Consider the following 21,702-nt stretch of genomic DNA (forward strand, 5'->3'; position numbering starts at 1 on the left):
GAGTCCATTTTAAAGAGAGCTGCTGTTCCCCTCATGGTTTAGAGTAGACCATTGCTTTTCAAAGTGGGGTCCGGGGACTCCTAGGGGTCCTTGAGGGAGTTCCAGGGGGTCCCCAGCTAAATGATGGATGGTTAGGAACCAAATGGACCCTTATGGGTCTGTAACTCAGAGAGTGTGCAAATGGAACCAAATGGACCTTTATGGGTCTGTAATTCTGAGAGTGTACGATTGGAACCAAATGGGGTCAGTGTGGACGTCCCATAACGGGTCCATTTGGTTCCTTTTGTACACTCTCAGGTCCTTACACACCGGGGGTGATTTTTTTCATGCGAATAATACGTATTTTTGTAAAAACCTTATAAAGTCTCTTGTCATCAGCTTCCACATCAGTTTCGCAGAGCGAAAAAAAGCGTCTTTTATTTATTCGGACCGAGTCCGAATTTTGCGTATATTCGCATAATCGCCGGTGTGTAATGACCTTCAGAGTTAAATTAACATTGATTTTACAATATAAATTGGGGTGAGGTCCCAGAGATAGAAATGCCATTAAATGGGGGTCCGTAGCCTAATGCATGTCAAACTGGGGGCCCTTGAAATTAAAATGGCTGAGAATCACTGCTAGAGCCGTAAAAAACTTCTCTTATGGGGGTCCCCTCTTTTCAAATGGGGGTTTCAAACGCGGGCTAATAAGTGTCAATTTGGGGGTCCTTTGACATGAAAAAGTTTGAGAACCACTGGTTTAGACCATGTTAAACCAATAAAACATCATCTCTGTCAATCCAGGAGGGAGAGAGAAGGAGCGAGGGGCTTGGTGGACATTTGAAACGTCCTTGAATCCACCAGGACACAACAGAAACCATCACGAGGCTCATGATGTTTTCTGTTGAAGAGGTGAGTACAGTCTGTGTACACATGGAGCCACTTCTACAAGAGGCTGGAGGCACCAGAGTGGAGGGGCAGAGCCACCATGAGGAGGCAGGAGGAACCAGAGAGGAGGGGCACAGCCACCATGAGGAGGCAGGAGGAACCAGAGAGGAGGGGCAGCGCCACCATGAGGAGGCATTTAAATTTAAATATAAATATTGTACTTTTAACTCTACACATATATTAAAAATTAACCAATTAAGCCTTGTTTCAAATATAGTTCAAAAATAGCAGATCCACAAGCTCACAACGCATCGCAACATGTTGTGAGCTTGTGCATCTGTTATTTTCACTGTCTTAAAATGTCTTTATTTATTTATTATATTTTGGGTGGAAATAATATAATACAGCAATGCAGTGAGAAAATGTACTTTTAATTTGTACTTTAGGATTACGTTGTCCACCACTGCCTATGCATTGGACATTGCAAATATCCTAAATGTTATAGATATGATAACGTCCCATAACCTGTGTCTAATATGTTTTCAGAGATGGAAACCAGCAGACTTCAAGAAAAGAGAGTGCATCACCTTCATAAAAGATTCTTCCAGGTAAACAAACCTCCATTATTACAACACACTAAACAGAACAGACAAGTTATTGGAAACAAAGTGAGTTGATTAGAATTGATAATGTGATGATTGAATGACAGGATGTCTAGTTTGGTGCTACTCAATCATTTTCATGTCACAGCCCCCATGTGTAGCTGAGGCTGAGGACCCCCATCTGAAAATAGTGCCAGGACCATTGTCATTATTTTACATTATTCAGAAATAGCTGATCTACAAAGTGTTGCGTTGTAGATCAGCTGTTTTTAATGAACATCGTTTGAACATTTAATTAGGTTTTAAGAGTTTAAAGTCTTCCTAATTTTTGCTGGGGACCCCCTGGAACCCCCTCAAGGACCCCTGGGGGTCCCCAGATATTGATGTATTGACCTGTTGTGTCATCAGTGATGGACGGCATCTGTGTCAGTGTGGACGTCCCAGAGATCATCCAACACACATCAACACAGCTGTGGACACTGAGTGGACCAGTGAGCGGCACTCCTCTGAACAGCCCACTGATGCTTTTGGAGGGTTGAAGTTTGAGGGAGACAAATATAGGAGGGACTCCAGACCTGTAAGTGTCTGACTGACAATGTGATCAATGTTCTCTGTGGTTCATGATACTCTGTCTTACATCATCTATTTAACATTATTCAGTCAAGAGATTCAACATTCAAGTTTTCCACATACTGTAGTACCGTACATCAGAGTAAAACATATTTAGTTTGATCCTCCAAATACACCATTAACACACGCACGCACGCACGCACGCACGCACGCACACACACACACACACACACACACACACACACACACACACACACACACACACACACACACACACACACACACACACACACACACACACACACACACACACACACACACACACACACACACACACACACACACACACATTCTCCCCACTACATAACGTACATGTTAAACGACCACAATGGAAATAAGCCATTGGCTTTATTGTGTATTATCCTTTTTGATAATTGTGTAGCAATGTGTGTAAATGTACATTTTTTTATATTATCAATAAAGATGTCAAAGTCAAGTAAAACTCAAAGCTGTACCCGCTTAGGTGTTTTTTAATGTTCTGTAAGCCCATTGCCCAATAAAGGCTTTTTAATTTCAAATCCACCTGAGTGCCTGGACCTGGATTTTTGTGCCTTTTTGGCACATTCTGTCCTTTTTTGCTCCCTCCCCTCTTGATATGAAAGATGAGAGTGTATTTAGGTTGATCATCATCACTGTCATCTTCTGATTTGTCTCTTTGATCACCTAGTTCCTGCGTCTGTCATCAGACACTGAACCCTCCCTTATCTACGACCTGATGACAAGAGACAAAGACCAAGATGGAGGGTGGGGTTGGAAGACACCCGACATGGTGGTGTCTGTGGTGGGAGGAGAAGGCAGTGCAGAGGTCAAACCCTGGGTTCAGAAGGTCATCAGACAGGGACGGGTCAAGTGGTCAGCGTTGGATAAAGGTGTGTGTGTGCGTGCGTGTGTGTGTGTGTGTGTGTGTGTGTGTGTGTGTGTGTGTGTGTGTGTGTGTGCGCGTGTGTGACAAACTCATACAGGATAAAGAAGTGAAATGAAGTGATGACACAAAGAAGTGAGCAGACGAAATGGAACTTGAACAACACTATACTGTAAATAAAAAGCTGATTCTGGATTTTCTATCCTGAACTTCTTTGTGTCATCACTTCCTGTTTCATTTGTTTATCGTGTATGAATTCTCTCCTGATTGGATTAAATTAGTATCCCAACCTGTTCATGAAAGAGAGAGACATGGAGACTCCTGTTACTGAACAAACACTCTATAGCAATGATTACAATCACAACATAAAGCTATCGCACCTTTAAATATGTCAGGATCCATATAGAATCTTATATTTATGACATAATATAACAAATATGGACAAAGGTTCAGCCTGATCACAGCTCCATTGACTTCCATTATAAAACTGAAGTTCAACATATAAGTATAACACAAGTGGAGAAAACAACTAGTGAAGCTACTTTATGGTCTGATGGCATCATGCATGATGCTGACAGACAGACAGACAGACAGACAGACAGACAGACAGACAGTAGTAACTGTAGTACATGACTAATGACAGCAATTGGTATGAATTGGTGAATATTAAATCATGTATTTCACATCATAATGCAGTTGATGAATGGAGTTATAATTGTCTGAAGAGGTCAGTAGAATGTTGATGATGTAATGACTGATTCAGAATTCATCCTCATTCCACGTCTGTTAAAGACGGGGTGCCATGATTTTCAGTGATCCCCCCCCCTAAAACATAATCATCAGGTATTATGGTTATACTAGGAGGAATATTCTTTTCAAAAAAGTGTACAGAAATTGTTAAAATTGTTTTTATGTGGACACGCCTCTAGTTCATTAAGTATACCTGGTTCTCACCTTAGCACCTCCTCCACCACCTTAGCACCACCCACCTGTCCTAGTCCCTCCTCCTCATGCCCACGCCTGTTGTGTTATGATAATGAGGGGGAGGGTATGTTTTTACTATGTCACTAAAGGGCTGTTTTTCTGTTGGCACGTTTGACACGCACGCACACACACACACACACACACACACACACACACACACACACACACACACACACACACACACACACACACACACACACACACACACACACACACACACACACACACACACACACACACACATCCAGGAGGCTTCAACTGGATACTGACAGAAGGCTTTGACGAAGGCGTAGGGAGATGTTTAGGATCTGGAGAGGCACGGTGGATCTACAACAGGGTGGGCATCACTCCTTGGGGATGTGTGCACAACAGAGACCAGTTGGTCTCTCAGGTATATATACAAACATACAAACACTGTTCACAAATAGTGTTTTCCTCCACCTTATTAATCATCTTCATACAAGTATCATTCTGGCAAACTCCACTTTATTTACATCACATTCTTAACTGTACTGTATGTACTGATATTAAATGTCCTGTTTATTATGTTTCTGCCACTCTTTAATACTAATAAGTACTGAGATCATAATGTGATGGCATTGTTTTTGACAAAGTAAGTTAGGATCTAGTTTAGTAAATATGGACCCTTTATGAATTAAATATACTCTTAACTTCCTGTCTTGGATCCATATTGAGTCAATTCAGCCTTAACCCCCCCTCCTCCCATCTTAGACTCACCAGAAGCACATGGATAACAAAAAAGTGAGATGTAATTCCTGTTTTCTTCCTTCTCAGGACAGAGATGTTGAGTACTCTGTTGAGAACAACAACAAAAAAAGAAGGAAAAAAAATCAGAACACAACCAGTGACGGTTGTCTGGAGAAGAACCATGAGGCCTTCCTGCTGGTGGATGATGGGAGTGAAGATCGTAGAGGAGGAGAGAAGAACTGCAGAGTCAAGTTAGAGAAACACATCTCTACACAACACATCTGGGGTAAGAGATGATGGACGTAAAGGATTTGTTTGTTACTGGAATTGAATTAATCATGGTATGTTATATTCATGTTATATTCATTCATATATAACATGGTAAAGTTATATTCCATCGACGAAAGTGACAGGAGGCCTTCAGGCTCCAGTGGAAACTAATGTCTCCACAAAGTGAAGATAATATTTAATGTTTCAAGTAAGAACCAGGTTGCACTGTACACTTCCTCTTGATGCCAGATTAACCATTGAGGTCAAATATACACCTGCAAAATATAATGAAAATGAAAATGAAAATAATTGTAATTGTAATCATAATAATAGCTCAGATTTATATAGCGCTTTTCTAAGTACCCAAAGCCGCTTTACATACATTTATTAAGAGGAAAAACAATAAAAAGATAAAAGGTTAAGCATGGGTTGGAGAGGCATCTTAACCAGACATCAGCTGAGAGAAGCAATCTTGAAGAGGTGGGTTTTGAGTGAGGCTTTGGAGGAGAGGAGGGAGGGGGCATTTCTGAGGTGGTTGGGGAGTGCATTCCAGAGAGGGGGGGGGGGGGGAGCAACAGAGAAAGCCCCGTCCCCCCCGGTACGGTACTTGGCCTTGGGGACCTCCAGGAGGTTGGCTTCACTGGACCTGAGGGAATGGGAGGGGACATAAGGTTTGAGGAAATGTATAGAAATATATCCAGTTGGCCAACTGTAAATATTCCAGTACTACACATATGAGATATGTAGAAATATGATACATCAGTGTGCTATAGCTATAAATTAACTGTACTGTACATAGAGCAATGAGAAAGGAGATCATTTCCCAGTTGAGTTATGATTTAATAAAATTCATATTTTTCTTACAGACAGCAGAACCATTAACATTTCTGTCCTCAACTTGCTCATATCAGGAGAGCTTTCCATGCTGGAGGTAGGCTACAATCACTGCTTCTTCATACAATATTCATTCATACAATATCATATCACAGCTCCAGCTTTTCTGTGTCCTGTTCTATATCTTATTATACAATTGGGAATAAGGCGCATGCGCGACCTGGTGTGCCTCGGTACGTTACAGTTAGGTTACAGGGACAAAGTTGCATCGGCAGAACTGCCCATGTGCCTGCCTGGATGCGCGCCCACGAGCAACCCCAACTACCCCACAGCGCAGCGCAACCCAACACCTTCCTTGCCACATCCGTGAAACGGGCGAGAAACAAGCGCTGCCGTGGTCTATGTAAACGAGCCCCAAAAGCGCGCCCAAATACGCCCAAAATCGCTTATACAAAAGGCAGATCTGGCAACGCAGGCTACGCCAATCATGTGTGCGAGATCTACAAGCTATGGGGCAGAGACGCTTTGTGCCATACACCGTATCTTAGCAACAACCTAAGCGCTAACTCTCATTGGTCGTGTCATGCTTAGGCCAGTCTCCAGACAGCACCATCAAGTACTGCCTCACATAGCTCGCTGCCGCCATTACAGTCGGACGCACCGAGCCCAGCTGGATAGCACAATCACCGTCATGTCTCTAATAAATCGCCCTGTCATTCATATTGTCAACACTTTGAGGTCACTGCAGCATCCTACTAATGTAACGCAGGGAGTCCGCGGACCCCCTGGGATTTTTTTCGGGGGAAAATAGATCTAATTTATTTATACATCGGAAGTAGGCCTATGTAAAGAAATAAGAGCCAGACAGTCTCTCTCTCTCTATATCTATATCTTCATCAGAGGGTGGCCGTGTCTTTGAGGAACTCCATACCCTGGTTGGTGCTGGCAGGTTCAGGAGGTGTGGCTGACCTCTTGAGTGAGATCTTGGAGAACCAATCACCTGCCTCTGATGGTGCTGATGTCACTAGAGTGACAGACCTGATCAGGAAACACTTCCCTTCTGAAGCCCTTCCAGATCAACTTGTTGAACAGGTAAGAGCAGTGATTGGTTCACAGTGATGAGGCTGAACCTATAGCCAATCACAGGGAGATTATTATTTGGAAATCCACTGGGGAGAGCGGAGGCTGGTGGCTTGTCAGGTGAAGCGGGCGTTTTGAAATGGAATCTGAATATATTGAGTTGTCAGTGATATTGAGGATGAAGATCAAAGTAAGATAATTGCAGGCAGTGACCAAGAAGAACTTGGAAAAGTGAAATTAGTGAGAATTAGTAGAAAGGGGATGGTCTTTATAGAATGTGATTACATGTGTGTGTGTGTGTGTGTGTGTGTGTGTGTGTGTGTGTGTGTGTGTGTGTGTGTGTGTGTGTGTGTGTGTGTGTGTGTGTACTTGGGGTGTCAAACGATTAACATTTTTAATCAGATTAATCACAGTTTAAGAATTAATTCATCATGATTAATCACCATTCGAACAATGTCAAAAATATACCTTTTCTTTCTGTATATAGAAGGCGGGTATATACATTTAACATCTCATTGCTATTCCTCTAAACAAGTGGTCCGGGGACCACCAGTGGTCCTTGAGGGGGTTCCAGGTGGTCCCCAGCTAAATAATGGAGAGTTGGTAAACAAATGGACCCTTATAGATCTTTAACATAGTACTTAAGTACATTTACTCAAGTACTGTGCTTAAGTACACTTTTGAGGATTTTTTACTTTACTGGAATATTTCCCAGTTTCTTTTTTTTTTTTTCAAAAACAAAACACATAAAACAAAAGACAAACAATAGACATCACATATGTTGCCAAACATCATCTTATATAATAAAATAAAATAGAAGGAAGGCACAAGTGCTGTTCAATGTTAATAAACGATAGTACGTGAAGAGTATTTCCCAGTTTCAGTACTTTTACTTCTACTCCACTACATCTCAGAGGCAAATATTGTACTTTTACTCCTTTACAATTATTTGACAGCTTTAGTGACTAGTTACTTTGCAGATATAAATGATGTATGTATGTGTGTGTGTGTGTGTGTGTGTGTGTGTGTGTGTGTGTGTGTGTGTGTGTGTGTGTGTGTGTGTGTGTGTGTGTGTGTGTATGTATGTATGTATGATTACACTAAATCCCATCAGAATATCACAAAGTCTTACAAGTTCCTGTTTACAGTTGATGTGTAATTGCAGACATTTTTGATTTGCCCATTTGATTTGACCGTGACCCTCAGGTTCAGAGCATTTACCAGAACAGGAAGCTGATAACATTCTACCATGAACAGCAGGAGAGACCAGAAGACTTTGATACAGTCATGATCAAAGCCCTGATGCCAGGTACAATATAGAACAATAATTAATATTATATTTAATAGTCATTACTTCTGGGAAGTGAAAACACTGTGGGTTACAGCACATTTAGTGCAGGAACAAACACTCAAAAAGGGCCTTAGTTTTTTTTAGATACCTCTCCCCAGGGTAGGAAAAAAACTAACAATGTTTCGTTTAGTTCTACCCCTGATAGAAGAGTAGTAAAAGTAAAACTTGGGACCTCTAAACCCTTTAAGACCTTTAGGACGCATCTGTGGAATCTTAAGATTTCTTTGGCCATTAGAAAATTAGCAGATCTACAAGCTCATTGCGCGGCACCAAGTGCCACGCTATGAATATTATATATATATATATATATATATATTTTATATGGCCAAATACATATCATTTTGGGGTTTGAGCACCACTATAGCAACGTAAGTTTTTTAAGGATTTAGAAGACATTTGTAGAATCCCCAGAAGCAAAGATTTGAGTTACAAATGTTCGCTTTGAAAAATATATATATTTATGTTGAAAGATTTGCACACATTTTCATGTTTTTTCAAAAATAGCAGATCTACAAGCTCATAGCGTGGCACTCGGTGACGCGCTTTGAGCTTGTAGATCTGCTATTTTTGAATAGCGAAAGAAATCTAAAATGACACAGATGCGTTCCCGGTTGAAATGGATTAAAGATATGAAAAAACAATGTCACATTTGTTCTACCCCGGGGAGGGGTAAAGTCAACTTTTGGGCTTTTGGTTCCTCCACTAATTATGATGTTCATTTAACGTGTGTGTGTGTGTGTGTGTGTGTGTGTGTGTGTGTGTGTGTGTGTGTGTGTGTGTGTGTGTGTGTGTGTGTGTGTGTGTGTGTGTGTGTGTGTGTGTGTGTGTGTGTGTGTGTGTGTGTGTGTGTGTGTGTGTGTGTGTGTGTGTGTGTTTCAGCCAGTAAGCATCGTGCATCAGGTGATACCTTCCCTTACGGTAAGGAGCTGATGCTAGCAATGAGATGGAACAGAGTGGACTTTGCCAGTAGTGAGCTCTTCAATGATGACATCAACAGGACGGTGAGAAACGACATCACAACATACCTGCAATGGTCTAAGTACATTTACTCAAGTACTGTACTTAAGTACAATTTTAGCTGCTTTTACTTTACTGGAGTATTTCCAATTTTCAGTACTTTTACTTCTACTCCACTACATCTCAGAGGCAAATATTGTACTTTTACTCCACTACAATTATTTGAAAACTTTAGTCACTAGTTACTTTGTAGATTTTGATTATTATTACAAAACATACATTAACCACTTCAGCCCTCCATACATGTTGGCCATTTGAAAACAGCAGATCTACAAGCACACATGCATTGTGAGCTTGTAGATCTGCTATTTTCAAAAGATTTTTATACATTTAAAAACTTTTGAAATGGGACATTCTGCATAATTAGTACTTTCTACTTTTGGTACTTTAAGTACATTTTGATACCAATACTTTTGTACTTTTGCTCAAGTAAATTTTGAATTCTGGACTTTTACTTGTAACAGAGTATTTTTACATTGCAGTATTGATACTTTTACTTAAGTAAAACAAATTGAGTACTTTTTCCGCCGCTGCATACCTGAATGTTGAAGTCACACATATACAGGTATATTCACTTTATGTGAATACTGCCACCTAGTGGTACAGACATATTACTCTTGAAATTACCTACTAATAGTCACGCAGGCACTCACCATAGACTGTATAAATGAGATGGACAAACCCCCTCCGCTGCTTTCTATAGACCGAAAATGAAGCCGATTGTTGCAAGACTGTAGGTCCGCCATCTTTCAATACGCGTCAGAATGAGACCAGACCATTATTGGTTGGGTAGCTTGTCAATCAAGAGCGGGGGGGCGGGGAATGAATGCTATTGGTTGTGTTGCTTGTCAATCAAATCATCCCGCCCCTCCTAGAGAATAGCCTACTTTATCGTCAATTTTATAATAAATAGGATCATAATTTAGCAAAACGCATATCCTGATGATTGAAAGGAGACTTTAAACTAGCGACTGGAAGCATATAGAATTTATGACAATTTTTATTACAGTAAGAAAATCTAGTCTAAAGTTTGTAAAAAAAAAAAAGGAATTACACAGAAATCTCATTATTGTCTACATATTATTTTCCCTTTTTTGTTTTCTGGTCTGCAGCTTAAAAACAGTTAGATAACCTGTCCCTGTTTTACCTCCACTGTGTCCAACAGGATGAAGCTCTGAAGGACTGCTGGACGTTCGCACTGGCCACTCACAAGACACAGTTTGTACGTCTGTTCAATAAGAAGAGGTCCTGGATCGACCTGACTTATGGCCTCCTGGAGAAACTCTACAGCAGAGTGGATAAAGACACACTGGTCTACAAGCTGCTACTGAAACGCCTGAAGGAGCGACTGGGAACCTCAGACCTTAACTCTCTGGAAGAGATCAGCCTGTTTGAGGTGGGTTTAGGTTTAGACAAATCTATATTAGAATCCTTGATCAGTGGTTCTGAGGAGATGACCTTCACTCACTACTTAATGTTGTAAGTTTGGTGGAGGGAATTAAACTATCAACAACAATCTACTTTGAATATAAAGCAAATTTGTAATTTATTGGTGAATAATATAATCTTGATAATTCTGTTGAACATATAATATACTGTATGAATATTATTTTCTGAAGAAAAAAGAAAGAAAGCAATAGTACAAAGCCACTTGATTTGAGAGGAAATGTGTCCTTTGTGACAGGATTGTCTTATTTCCTCTTCTTTGCCTCTTTTCTGTCTCCAGGTGTCAGGTGTCTTGAAGGAGTTCATGGTTGATGTGAAGCCTTTCTACTTCACTGATCTGGGTCTAGAAGACTTCACCTCTGACAAGGAGGCTCTGGAGGTATTCTTCTGAACATATGATACTGTTATGTTCTTTCATCTTCTCTTTAAACATGAACACTACACTAGTGTCCCTGTTCTGGGTTTGAACCCTCAGCAGCAGATCTACAAGCTCTCAACGTGCAGTGTTGTGACGGCTATTTTTGGTGAAGATATGTAGTGTAGAGGGAAATAATTAGGGGGTTCTAGTAATGACCCCTGGGGACTCCGGTAATAGGGTTTAAGCCGGGGTTAATAGCAGTTTAATAGTTAGTAGCCAGCCTCTACTATGCTGTTATAATAATCTGTTACAGTTTGTTTTATCAAAATAAATAACTGCTTTCTTCAGTTTAAGTCAATGAAGGCCTGATCAGTAATATAAATGTAAACAAATAGACCTGGAGATTTTTCTTTATTGACTCAGGTCTTGATACAATTACTAACACTATAGACAAAATTATAAATGATTTGTAAGCTGTGTTTTCTGTATTCTGTTAATGTTGGTAATGTGTGTAGACATTGGAGTAAAGTAAAACATACATATATTTTGATTTATGATAGGGTTAGATATATCCAATTACAAATCAAACTCTTTACAAATATAAGCCAAATATATCTGTTCAAAACAATCCCAGATTGGGCCTTTAATGCTCATCTCCCATTTCCTCTTCATAGTTCTGTTCTTCTATCCTCAGTCTGTCAGAAAGCTGCTGAAAGGAGAATGTTCATACAGGAACCAGCGCTGTAAATCCCCCTGGACTCATCTCTTTATCTGGGCTGTCCTACAGAACTACAGTGACAGCGCTGTCTTCTTCTGGGAGAAGGTAAAACACCTGATGCTCAGAGAAGGATTTATTTAAAATTATTATTGTAGAGTAGGGAGTCTGTAATGAGCCCTCTGTCTGTCTGTCTGTCTGTCTGTCTGTCTGTCTGTCTGTCTGTCTGTCTCTTTGTCACTTTGTCACGCTGTCCCTCTGTCTCTCTGTCTCTCTGTCTCTCTGTCTCTCTGTCTCTCTGTCTCTCTGTCTCTTTGTCCCTCTGTCTCTCTGTCTCTCTGTCTCTCTGTCTCTTTGTCCCTCTGTCTCTCTGTCTCTCTGTCTCTCTGTCTCTCTGTCTCTTTGTCCCTCTGTCTCTCTGTCTCTCTGTCTCTCTGTCTCTTTGTCCCTCTGTCTCTCTGTCTCTCTGTCTCTCTGTCTCTCTGTCTCTCTGTCTCTTTGTCCCTCTGTCTCTCTGTCTCTCTGTCTCTCTGTCTCTTTGTCCCTCTGTCTCTCTGTCTCTCTGTCTCTCTGTCTCTTTGTCCCTCTGTCTCTCTGTCTCTCTGTCTCTCTGTCTCTTTGTCTCTTTGTCCCTCTGTCTCTCTGTCTCTTTTTCCCCCTGTCCCTCTGTCTCTCTGTCTCTTTGTCCCTCTGTCACTCTGTCACTCTGTCACTCTGTCTCTCTGTCACTCTGTCTCTCTGTCACTCTGTCTCTCTGTCTCTCTGTCTCTTTTTCCCCCTGTCCCTCTGTCTCTTTTTCCCCCTGTCCCTCTGTCTCTCTGTCTCTTTGTCACTCTGTCCCTCTTTCTCTCTGTCCGTCTCCCAGGCAGAGGACTCAGTGCTGAATGCTCTGAGTGCCTGTAAGATGCTTAGAGAAATGTCAACGTTGGAAAGTAAGATGGACACCAAACTTTCCATGAAAGAGTCGGCACAGAAGTTTGAGAACCTGGCACATGGTGAGACCTTGAATATATCATCGAACTGAAGTTTTTTAGGTTTTGGATCCTATAGAGACTATGTCAACTTTGGAAACATTGGAACATGGAATGGAAATATATGTTTCATATATAAATATTAATGTATTGTCATTCTAATTATTTCCAATACATAAATCGTATGTCTTTCTTATGATTTTCCTGTGTGCTGTCTTCCTAACCTCAGGTATGTTGAGCTCGTGTTACCAGAGCAATGAGAGTCACTCCTTTGAGCTGCTCAACAAAGAGTCTAAAGTATGGAACACAAACTGCTTCAAGATGGGCATAGCTGTTGAATCACACCTCTTCTTTGACCATGATGGATTAGAGGTTGGTCCATCTCTGTCTGGCTGGTTCAGCTTGTATCCTCAACAATCTTGGTCAAAGTTTCAGCCACTTTAACTTTAATTATAATATTAAAATTAAAATGAAAAGGGAAAATAGTGGAGGCACATATTTCTGTCAACCTGGAATCCAGACTGAATCGCTACGTTCAGCGTTAATTCGTTTTTTCACTTCACTTCTCAGTCTGCGGCTCTTCCTATGTGAAAGGTTCTGATTGGTCTGTGGGGGGGCGGGACCAGAGCCTTCCAATGTAAAATTCAAGTCATTTCACTTCCTACTGTGATTCGTTGAGCACTATCCAATCAGCAATGACGTTCCTACATAACGGGTGACGTTCTGAAAGGAAGACTGACACGTCACTGAGAAGTGAAGTGAAAAAACGAAATGCTGAACGTAGTGAATCAGTCTGGATTCCAGGTTATATTTCTGTGGCCTCCTGGCAGCGTGCATAGTGGCACTGATTAGAACCACACACACACACACACACACACACACACACACACACACACACACACACACACACACACACACACACACACACACACACACACACACACACACACACACACACACACACACACACACACACACACAGAAACGGTGTGTGTGTGTGTGTGTGTGTGTGTGGACCATGAACTCATGACCCTACAGAAACAGCTAAAACAGACCGTTCTGCTTCTCAGTCTCTGCTGTCTAAGGCTTGGTGGGGGAACATGGAGAAGGACACAACAATGTGGAAAGTGCTTCTCACCCTTTTCTGCCCTCCACTCTGCTACACCAACCTCATCTCCTACAGGTTAGCACCCAGCCCTACGTGTTTAACACAATAACACACGTGTTGTCCCATACGCATACTATACTTGTTACTAAAACTATACATTAATTCACTTTGTTTAAGACTAAGTTGAGTGGGTTTATGATGATGCTCCACCTTGCAGGGAACCAGATGAAATACAACAAATGGTTAATAGGCGTAGCAAGGAGCCCAAGCCTCCCTTTGTCGTATCAAGGGCCCGTCAGTTCTGGAGTGCTCCCGTCACTTCCTTTTTGGGCAACACAGTGATGTACTTCCCCTTCCTCTTTCTGTTTGCCTACGTGCTGCTGGTGGACTTTAAGCCAGCGCCCCCTAGTGGGCCGTCCATCAGTGAATACGTGCTGTACTTCTGGGTGTTCACCTTCTTCTGTGAGGAGATCTATGAGGTGAGCATATCCTGTGTTAACAGACACTCCCACTCTTCCAATAAATACTTAAATAAAGTACAACAGTGGACCTTAGCACTGCGCACTGATCGATATATATATATATATATATATATATATATATATATATATATACATTTTGTTTTTGTATCTAATTGCTGTACTTTGGTGCTTTCATTTTTATTTTGGTCGGCAGGACTCATTTGGGCGTTACCTTTTGAGAGCTTCTAAGTTCCAACTGATATTTAAAAAACAGCTTTTTAGCTAATCAGCTTTACATGAGTATTTTGAATCTTTCATTTTTGTCCACACTGTTTATGAGGATGTAAGCTGTAACTTTCGGACCTGCCACATCCAAACTGGGCACAAACACTGTTCAGGGGTCTGCCAGTTCAGGGGTCTGCCACAAAAAAAAAACTAAATTGGGCACTACAGCAGTGTTTAACACTTCAAATGTCAATAACTCAGTGACCGTCCGCGTAGCTGACTGAAAATCTAGTTCTTATGAATGTGCTCTGAAAGCTGCTGGTGGGAACAGTTCTGCACACAATAATGCAGGTGTGTATACGAACATCTGGGGGGTTCTGCGAGTCAGGGACTGATGGTCAGTTGGGGGACCCCTGAGGGGTGAAACATAAAGTATAGGCTGCCTGTGCATGTGACACATTCAGCTGATTGTCTTGATTCAGTTTGATTGATGTGTTTATGAACTTTCAGGCATTCGTCATGCGTGACATGACTTCACACCAGGGGATGAAGCTCTACATGCAGGATGTCTGGAACATGTATGACCTCACTGCCATCCTTCTATTCCTTATTGGTCTCATCTGCAGGTTGGTACACATTATTCATTATTAGGTACTATAGTACTCCAGATTGTGACATGAGCAAGGACAGAAAACAACAAAACGCAATAAATATTGTGTGGGTAATGACTTTGGCATCAGGACCCATAATTGTCATTAATTGAGCTCAAGTGTTCATTAGACTCCAGCACCATGTAATCATATTGGTGCGTGTAACGCAGTGGTTCTCAAACTTTTTCATGTCAAGGACCCCCAAATTGACACTTATTAGCCCGTGGACCCCCATTTGAAAAGATATGCCAGGGACCCCCATAAGAGAAGATTTATACAGTTCTATAGCAGTGATTCTCAACCATTTTAATTTTAAGGACCCCCAGTTTGACATGCATTAGGCTACGGACCCCCATTTAATGGCATTTTTCTATCTCTGGGACCCCAATTAATATTGTAAAATCAATGTTAATCTAACTCTGAGAGGGTACAACTGGAACCAAATGGACCCGTTAGGGTCCATTTGGTTCCATTTGTACACTCTCAGAGTTTCAGACCCATAAGGGTCCATTTGGTTCCTGTCCATCATTTAGCTGGGTACCCCCTGGAACCCCCTCAAGTACCCCTGGGGGTCCCCGGACCCCACTTTGAGAACCAACGGTGTAACGTTACAACACAATGAAATACGAGGTAAAGCTACTAAACATCTGCCTGTGCAGATACACATGCATGTTTGTTCTCTGCAAGTTATATAGTAGTGATTATTGACTAGTTTATATTTGTGATTTATTTATTTAGGTTATTCAGCCACTCCACATAGTGCCTTCTGGCCTCCTTTTTTGCTAACTGTCCGTCTGTCCGGCCGTCCGGCCAGCGTAGCTCCCCATATAGACCATGTCCATTTCTGCCTGGCACAATTTTCCGCTGTTTTCACACTTTTTCCTACAACTTTTTCCTACAAGATTTTGTCCAACACTCACACACATCGTACACATGATCTCACGATCACTTGATCACGACTTATCTGTCAGATGTTTCAGATATCATTTCGATTGGCTATGATTGGCTTTCAAAGTTAGCAGGAGGGGCCTGTTTTGCATAAAATGCCACAAATCTTGAACACAGCATTCAATTACTGTGAAACACCCAGTAGGCCAAGGAAGAAACCCCACACATTTCTCAAATTGGCCTCATGTTGGCGCTACCTATAACTCTTGAACCGTAGGTTGCACAATAAAAAAGGACCCATTGGTCCTTTGTGCCAGACTAGATTGTCCACTATTTTGTGTTTTCTTCTAAACAGACTTTTTTTTTCAACTTCCACACCTTTTGTCCAAAACTCACACAAACCTATATTTATATCTGAAGTCATGTGATCAAGATGTATCAGTCGCGTTTCTCATATACCATTCCAGTTGTCTTTAACTGTCTTCCAAAGTTTGTTGTTTATGGCAACCTGGCCTTTTCCAGTTCCTCAATTAGCTAGCAATGAAAAGACTTGTTTTCTTATTATTAACGTTCTAGTCACGCAGCCTACGTTACCCAGAGTCTCTGGGTGTCACACTTTGTCCCAGTGTGGGTAGAATATGGCGGAAACACTGGAAGCAACGCAGTCCTTAGATGCAACAAGTGGTTTTTTATTCACCTTTTTTTAGAAAAAGAAGTCCCAGGGAATACAAACAAACAAACAGAAACACAATACTGGCCAGATTGGCTATAGGTCTGCTCCCTACTGCAGCCCTTCACTGACTGCCTGGGCAGTGGTAGGCACCCTTCTTTAAAGGCTAAGCCCCTCCCACTGGACCATACCAATCCTAAATTGATTCAAACAATTTACACAACCAGTTATTTTCTCCATGTCTAAAGACATTATACTTCACAATTTAACACGTTTAAAGTGTCCTCACATTAGCACCTTTCCCACAGTACTAATAATCCATAAAACAATTAGAATACCACATGCAACTTAAAAATAAAGAACAATTTTACCCTTTAACCCTGTGTTGTGTGAAATCATTTAGATCATAAGTGAAAACAATACAATACAGGAAACATACTAAAAGCTGTTAAATGGAGTTTAGTGTGTGCACCCACCAAACTATCCTGTATGCTACCTGGCTATTGTGTATATGGTGTATTGTGTAGTGTTGATGTGGTTATGAAGTGTCAGTGGCAGGGTGAACTGCCACATTGGGTAACGTAGGCTACGTTATCTGGCGTCTGGCAGGTTTGATATCTGAAGCTGTCGCTGACTGGAAATCATGCAGAATGAACTGGTTTGTAACCGAGAGCAGAGACATGCTACAGCCAGTTTGATTGTGTAAACAAGTTATTATAACCTTTATTACAGACACACTGTCTGTCTGTCTGTCTGTCTGTCTGTCTGTCTGTCTGTCTGTCTGTCTGTCTGTCTGTCTGTCTGGGTAGATGGATATCTATCCATATAGGCAGACCTTTATTGATTCCTGTGGGAAAATTCATGTTGATATTTCAGTGTTAAATATAGTCTGCATGCATGGACCACAGAAGCGACACTGCCATCTGCTCGATCACATAGGTAGACACATGCCTATAATGCCTGTCCATTAACACCATGATTGAAGTAAATAGAGAACTAAGAGAAATGCCGGAACAGTCATGATAAGCTTGAAATCCTAAAAATAGGAGTTTGGTTAAAATGAGTTAAAATGTATTTATTCTGCTCGTGTGCTTCAGGATGTTTAAGCGGTCCTATGACGTTGGACGATGTGTCCTGTGTATCGACTACATGGTCTTCACACTCCGTCTCATTCACATCTTCGCTGTTCACAAACAGATGGGACCAAAAATCGTCATTGTTGGCAAGATGGTAAGATATAAGACATATGTTAATGTTCTTTTGTCACGCTGTGAGGGTAGCATTGGTCACTGTTATCATAATGAACAATAGCCCTGTTTGTGATGTCTCCCTCTGCTCGAGCTCCGGGATGAGGTCCTGATGTGTCAAGCTCTGGTGGAGGGAAGACAATGTCCAATTCTTACCTTTTTCTGAACATCGATTCCAAAATGTAAATGTAGTCCAGCAATTCTACAGATGTCTGTTTAGTTGTTTTTCTGAAAAGGAAAAGGTTATTGATCAGTTATAACAAACTTTCAAATGGCTCATTTAGTCATTTAGTCACATTGATTTTAAGACCTAAAGGAAGTTGCTGCCCAGCAGTACGGCAGCAGTACTCTCACCCCAGGTCATTTGTTGAACATCTTTTTTTCCTCCTAATTAACCTCTCTCTTCACATCCTTGGACATTAACAAAAAGTTGACGAGTCAAAGTCATTAGCACAAGTCATTATCCTTGTCTGCGTGTTTGTGTACAGTATGCAAACTGTAAGTAGTATTGGTTATTCATCAAAGACAGGAGTGATTCTTCCTTCTCCCAACTAGCAGTGTTACGCTCATTTAGTTTTTCAATGTGACATCCACAGTTCTCATTTAGTTTTTTAATGTGATGTCGACAGTTCTTAGATAGGATTTAAAACATTAACTACTAAGCCTTTAATGTGTAGAGGAGGTGTGCTTTGTGACAGCTGAACTGCACTCTTTTATTACTCTTCAAAAATAATGTAAACTAGCGAAAATAGCATTTTTCATTTATGAAAAAAACATAAAAAGTTTAGATATAAACTTTTATAAAGTTTATATTAAAAATATAAACTATATTTACGATATTAAAAGTTTGTTTCAACCCATCAATATTTGTTTAAGAATTGGACATTTCCACCGGTCGGTCCTCAGCCAGAGCTGGACACAGTGGGACCTCATCCTGGAGCTATAGTGGAGGGAAGGTCACAAACAGGATAAATAAACACTAAATGTCTTGTTTCTGTTCAGATGAAAGATGTCTTCTCATTCCTCTTCTTCCTGGGGGTGTGGATAGTGGCATATGGAGTAGCCAATCAGGCGCTGCTCTATTCCTACGACCCCAACCCAGAACGTATCTTCCGTCGAGTGTTCTACAGACCTTACCTGCACATCTTTGGCCATTTTCCTATTGAGGAAGTAGATGGTGTGTGCGTGTGTGTGTGTGTGTGTGTGTGTGTGTGTGTGTGTGTGTGTGTGTGTGTGTGTGTGTGTGTGTGCACAAAATGTGGTTGGTTACCACAGCTCTATAGCAATGATTACTGTCACAATATAGACTTTTCACTTTTTAACTAAAAACATTTTGTTTTAACTATATACTGTATAAATCACTTAGAATACCTTTAAAATGCCATGGACCATTAACTTATCTTATGTGTACGTTTCAATTTCGGTTTGAGACTTATATGCTGACTGTTAAAATATTCAACCATTACATGTATTATTATTATTATTATTATTATTATTACATTTATTATTATTAATATTGTTATTTCTATTAAAGCGGGATTACATTGGGACGTGGACTACAACTGCACTCACAACGACACACAGATAGAGCACGGTGCTGAGCCATGCAGGAACACGTACAACAACTGGCTGGTGATCCTTCTGCTGGTGGTTTTCCTGCTGGTCACCTGTATACTGCTCATGAACCTGCTCATCGCCATACTCACGTAGGTACCCTGTACCTGTTAGCCACCTTCCTTCTGTCTGTCTGTGACTGTGACTCCATTAATGTCACTCTGTCTCTCTTTACTGGACTCAGCTGTTATCTCCTCTCATCATCTCATTAGTGTGGTCCACAGTAACCTTGTAGGCATGTATGAGGAAACATAAACCAAGACCACGCACGCACGCACGCACACCGCCCAGCACCAGTCCGCGATGGAAACCTGTGGTGTAGTGCTCTTAAAGACAAAACACCCTATATGATGAACGCAAGATCCAATCAACCCCAAATATGATTTAATAGTTTGTTGTTTTGTCCCTTCAACCCACCATGCAGCAAGACCTTTGACACGGTGCAGGATAAGAGCGACCTCTACTGGAAGTTCCAGCATTACAACCTCATCGTGGAGTACCAGTCCCGTCCTGTTTTGGCTCCTCCGTTCATCTTCCTCTCCCACCTTCATCTCTTCTTCTCTTTTTTAAAGAAGAAAATCCACAGGGAGTCTTCCAGCAGACCCTACATGGATCATGGTCAGTATTTCATTTAGATCAAATAGAACAAAATAAAACATATTTTATCTTTAGTAAAAGGTTATAGTGTGATTTGACCACTGGGTGAAGTCTTGAACAAAAGAGAATAATTGACAACTGTCTATTTTATTGTGAGCGCCTGAATGAATGAATGAATGAATGAATAAATGAATGAATGCACAGGTTACAATGATGCATAGGCTAAATCATGAGTCGTTCCCGAGGATTCTTTGTGAAAACTGGTCATTTGTACAAAATAGTCTGTGTAACTGTGCTTTTAGTACAGCATCTACCAAATATTACATTGATTATTAATCAATTGATTAATCAAATGATTGTTTGAATTGTTGACATTGTCTATAGGCCCAACCTCAGCTCACAGCTGCTGAGATACTGTATAAATTATGTTGATGGTTCATGATAATAATTTAAACATTTTCCACAAGGTGGAGTAACAACCACATGCGTTGTAGTGGAGGTGAAGGGGGTTACCTTTAAGGACTGGGAGACCGATCAGAAGAAGGAGTTCCTTAAAGCCCAGAGTGAGACAGAGGGTGACTCTGAGAGGCAGATCAAGCAGATTTCTGACAAGTAAGATGATAATGACCAGCGGTGGACACTAACAAAGTACATTTACTTGAGTTTTTGTGCAGGTGTAGTCCAGCTATCAGTAAGAACCACCTGTGTATTTTCACAGAGTGGACACTGTGCTGAAACAAGTGACTGACAGCACAGACATTGACACACAAATATAAGGCAAAGAATACCCTGTTTTTTTACACTCCATTGATAAATGAGGGCCAGTGTATGTATACTGTGTGTACTGTGTGTTGGTACATCAGTGTAACAGTTCAGTAACATTGTACTGAACAGTAGCAACTCAACCTCATTGTAATCATCATCTAATGAGATGCAGCAGCTTCCCACAATGTGTGTTACTTCAACATCCATCAATCAATCAATCAATCAATCAATCAATCAATCCACCCATCCATCCATCAATCCATCAATCAATCAATCAATCTGTGTGTGTTCTGGCAGAGTGGACAAAGTGGACAATGCGCTGAAACAACTGTCAGAACAACTGACTGAAACCACAGTCAACATGGAGCAGAGACAGAGAGCTTTGGAGACCAAGGTAACGTCCAGATGTTTATTCAAACCAAACCTCTTCTCTCCTCAGTGTCTGTTCCTACGGATAACCATTGTTCTGTTTGATCTGTAATGAATCCTCATAGAACAGTTTACTACACATGTTGTCCACCGTTCTGTCACAGAGTTTTATCATCTAAATGTTGACATTCATGCCTATATATGCTGTTCTTACTGTTTGTGTCCACTAGGTGGAGAACGCTCTCAGTCAGATCTTGGACGCTTTGACCAAACCCCGGTCAACCTAAACATCCTGGAGGTTGTGGGTTTGAATCCAGCGCGGTGCATCCGGCTTTGTTGAGCGTCTCTACGCCAACACGACTGACCCGTGTTCTGGGGGGGGAAGCCGGAGGAAGGGGGGGGGGGAGGTATTT

The 21,702-nt window shown here is 41.2% G+C and overlaps 1 protein-coding gene across 1 annotated transcript; it reads left to right on the forward strand.

Moving 5' to 3' along the window:
- Positions 1 to 5,658: 5,658 nt before the first annotated feature.
- On the forward strand, positions 5,659 to 20,931 carry LOC311051562 (transient receptor potential cation channel subfamily M member 5-like; the record flags this gene model as incomplete). Its single annotated transcript, XM_084066141.1, has 18 exons — positions 5,659 to 5,854; positions 6,658 to 6,849; positions 8,044 to 8,146; positions 9,068 to 9,189; positions 10,371 to 10,601; positions 10,932 to 11,030; positions 11,704 to 11,832; positions 12,590 to 12,719; positions 12,925 to 13,067; positions 13,766 to 13,878; positions 14,021 to 14,282; positions 15,000 to 15,115; positions 17,795 to 17,927; positions 18,947 to 19,121; positions 19,479 to 19,650; positions 19,983 to 20,176; positions 20,623 to 20,767; positions 20,874 to 20,931. The coding sequence occupies exons 1-18, from the start codon at positions 5,846 to 5,848 to the stop codon at positions 20,929 to 20,931; spliced, it is 2,526 nt and encodes an 841-aa protein (XP_083922267.1). The 5' UTR covers positions 5,659 to 5,845.
- Between the last annotated feature and the right edge of the window lie 771 nt (positions 20,932 to 21,702).

The sequence above is a fragment of the Gymnoscopelus microlampas genome, assembly GCF_963454915.1.
Source record: "Gymnoscopelus microlampas genome assembly, chromosome: 9".
Classification (NCBI taxonomy): domain Eukaryota; kingdom Metazoa; phylum Chordata; class Actinopteri; order Myctophiformes; family Myctophidae; genus Gymnoscopelus; species Gymnoscopelus microlampas.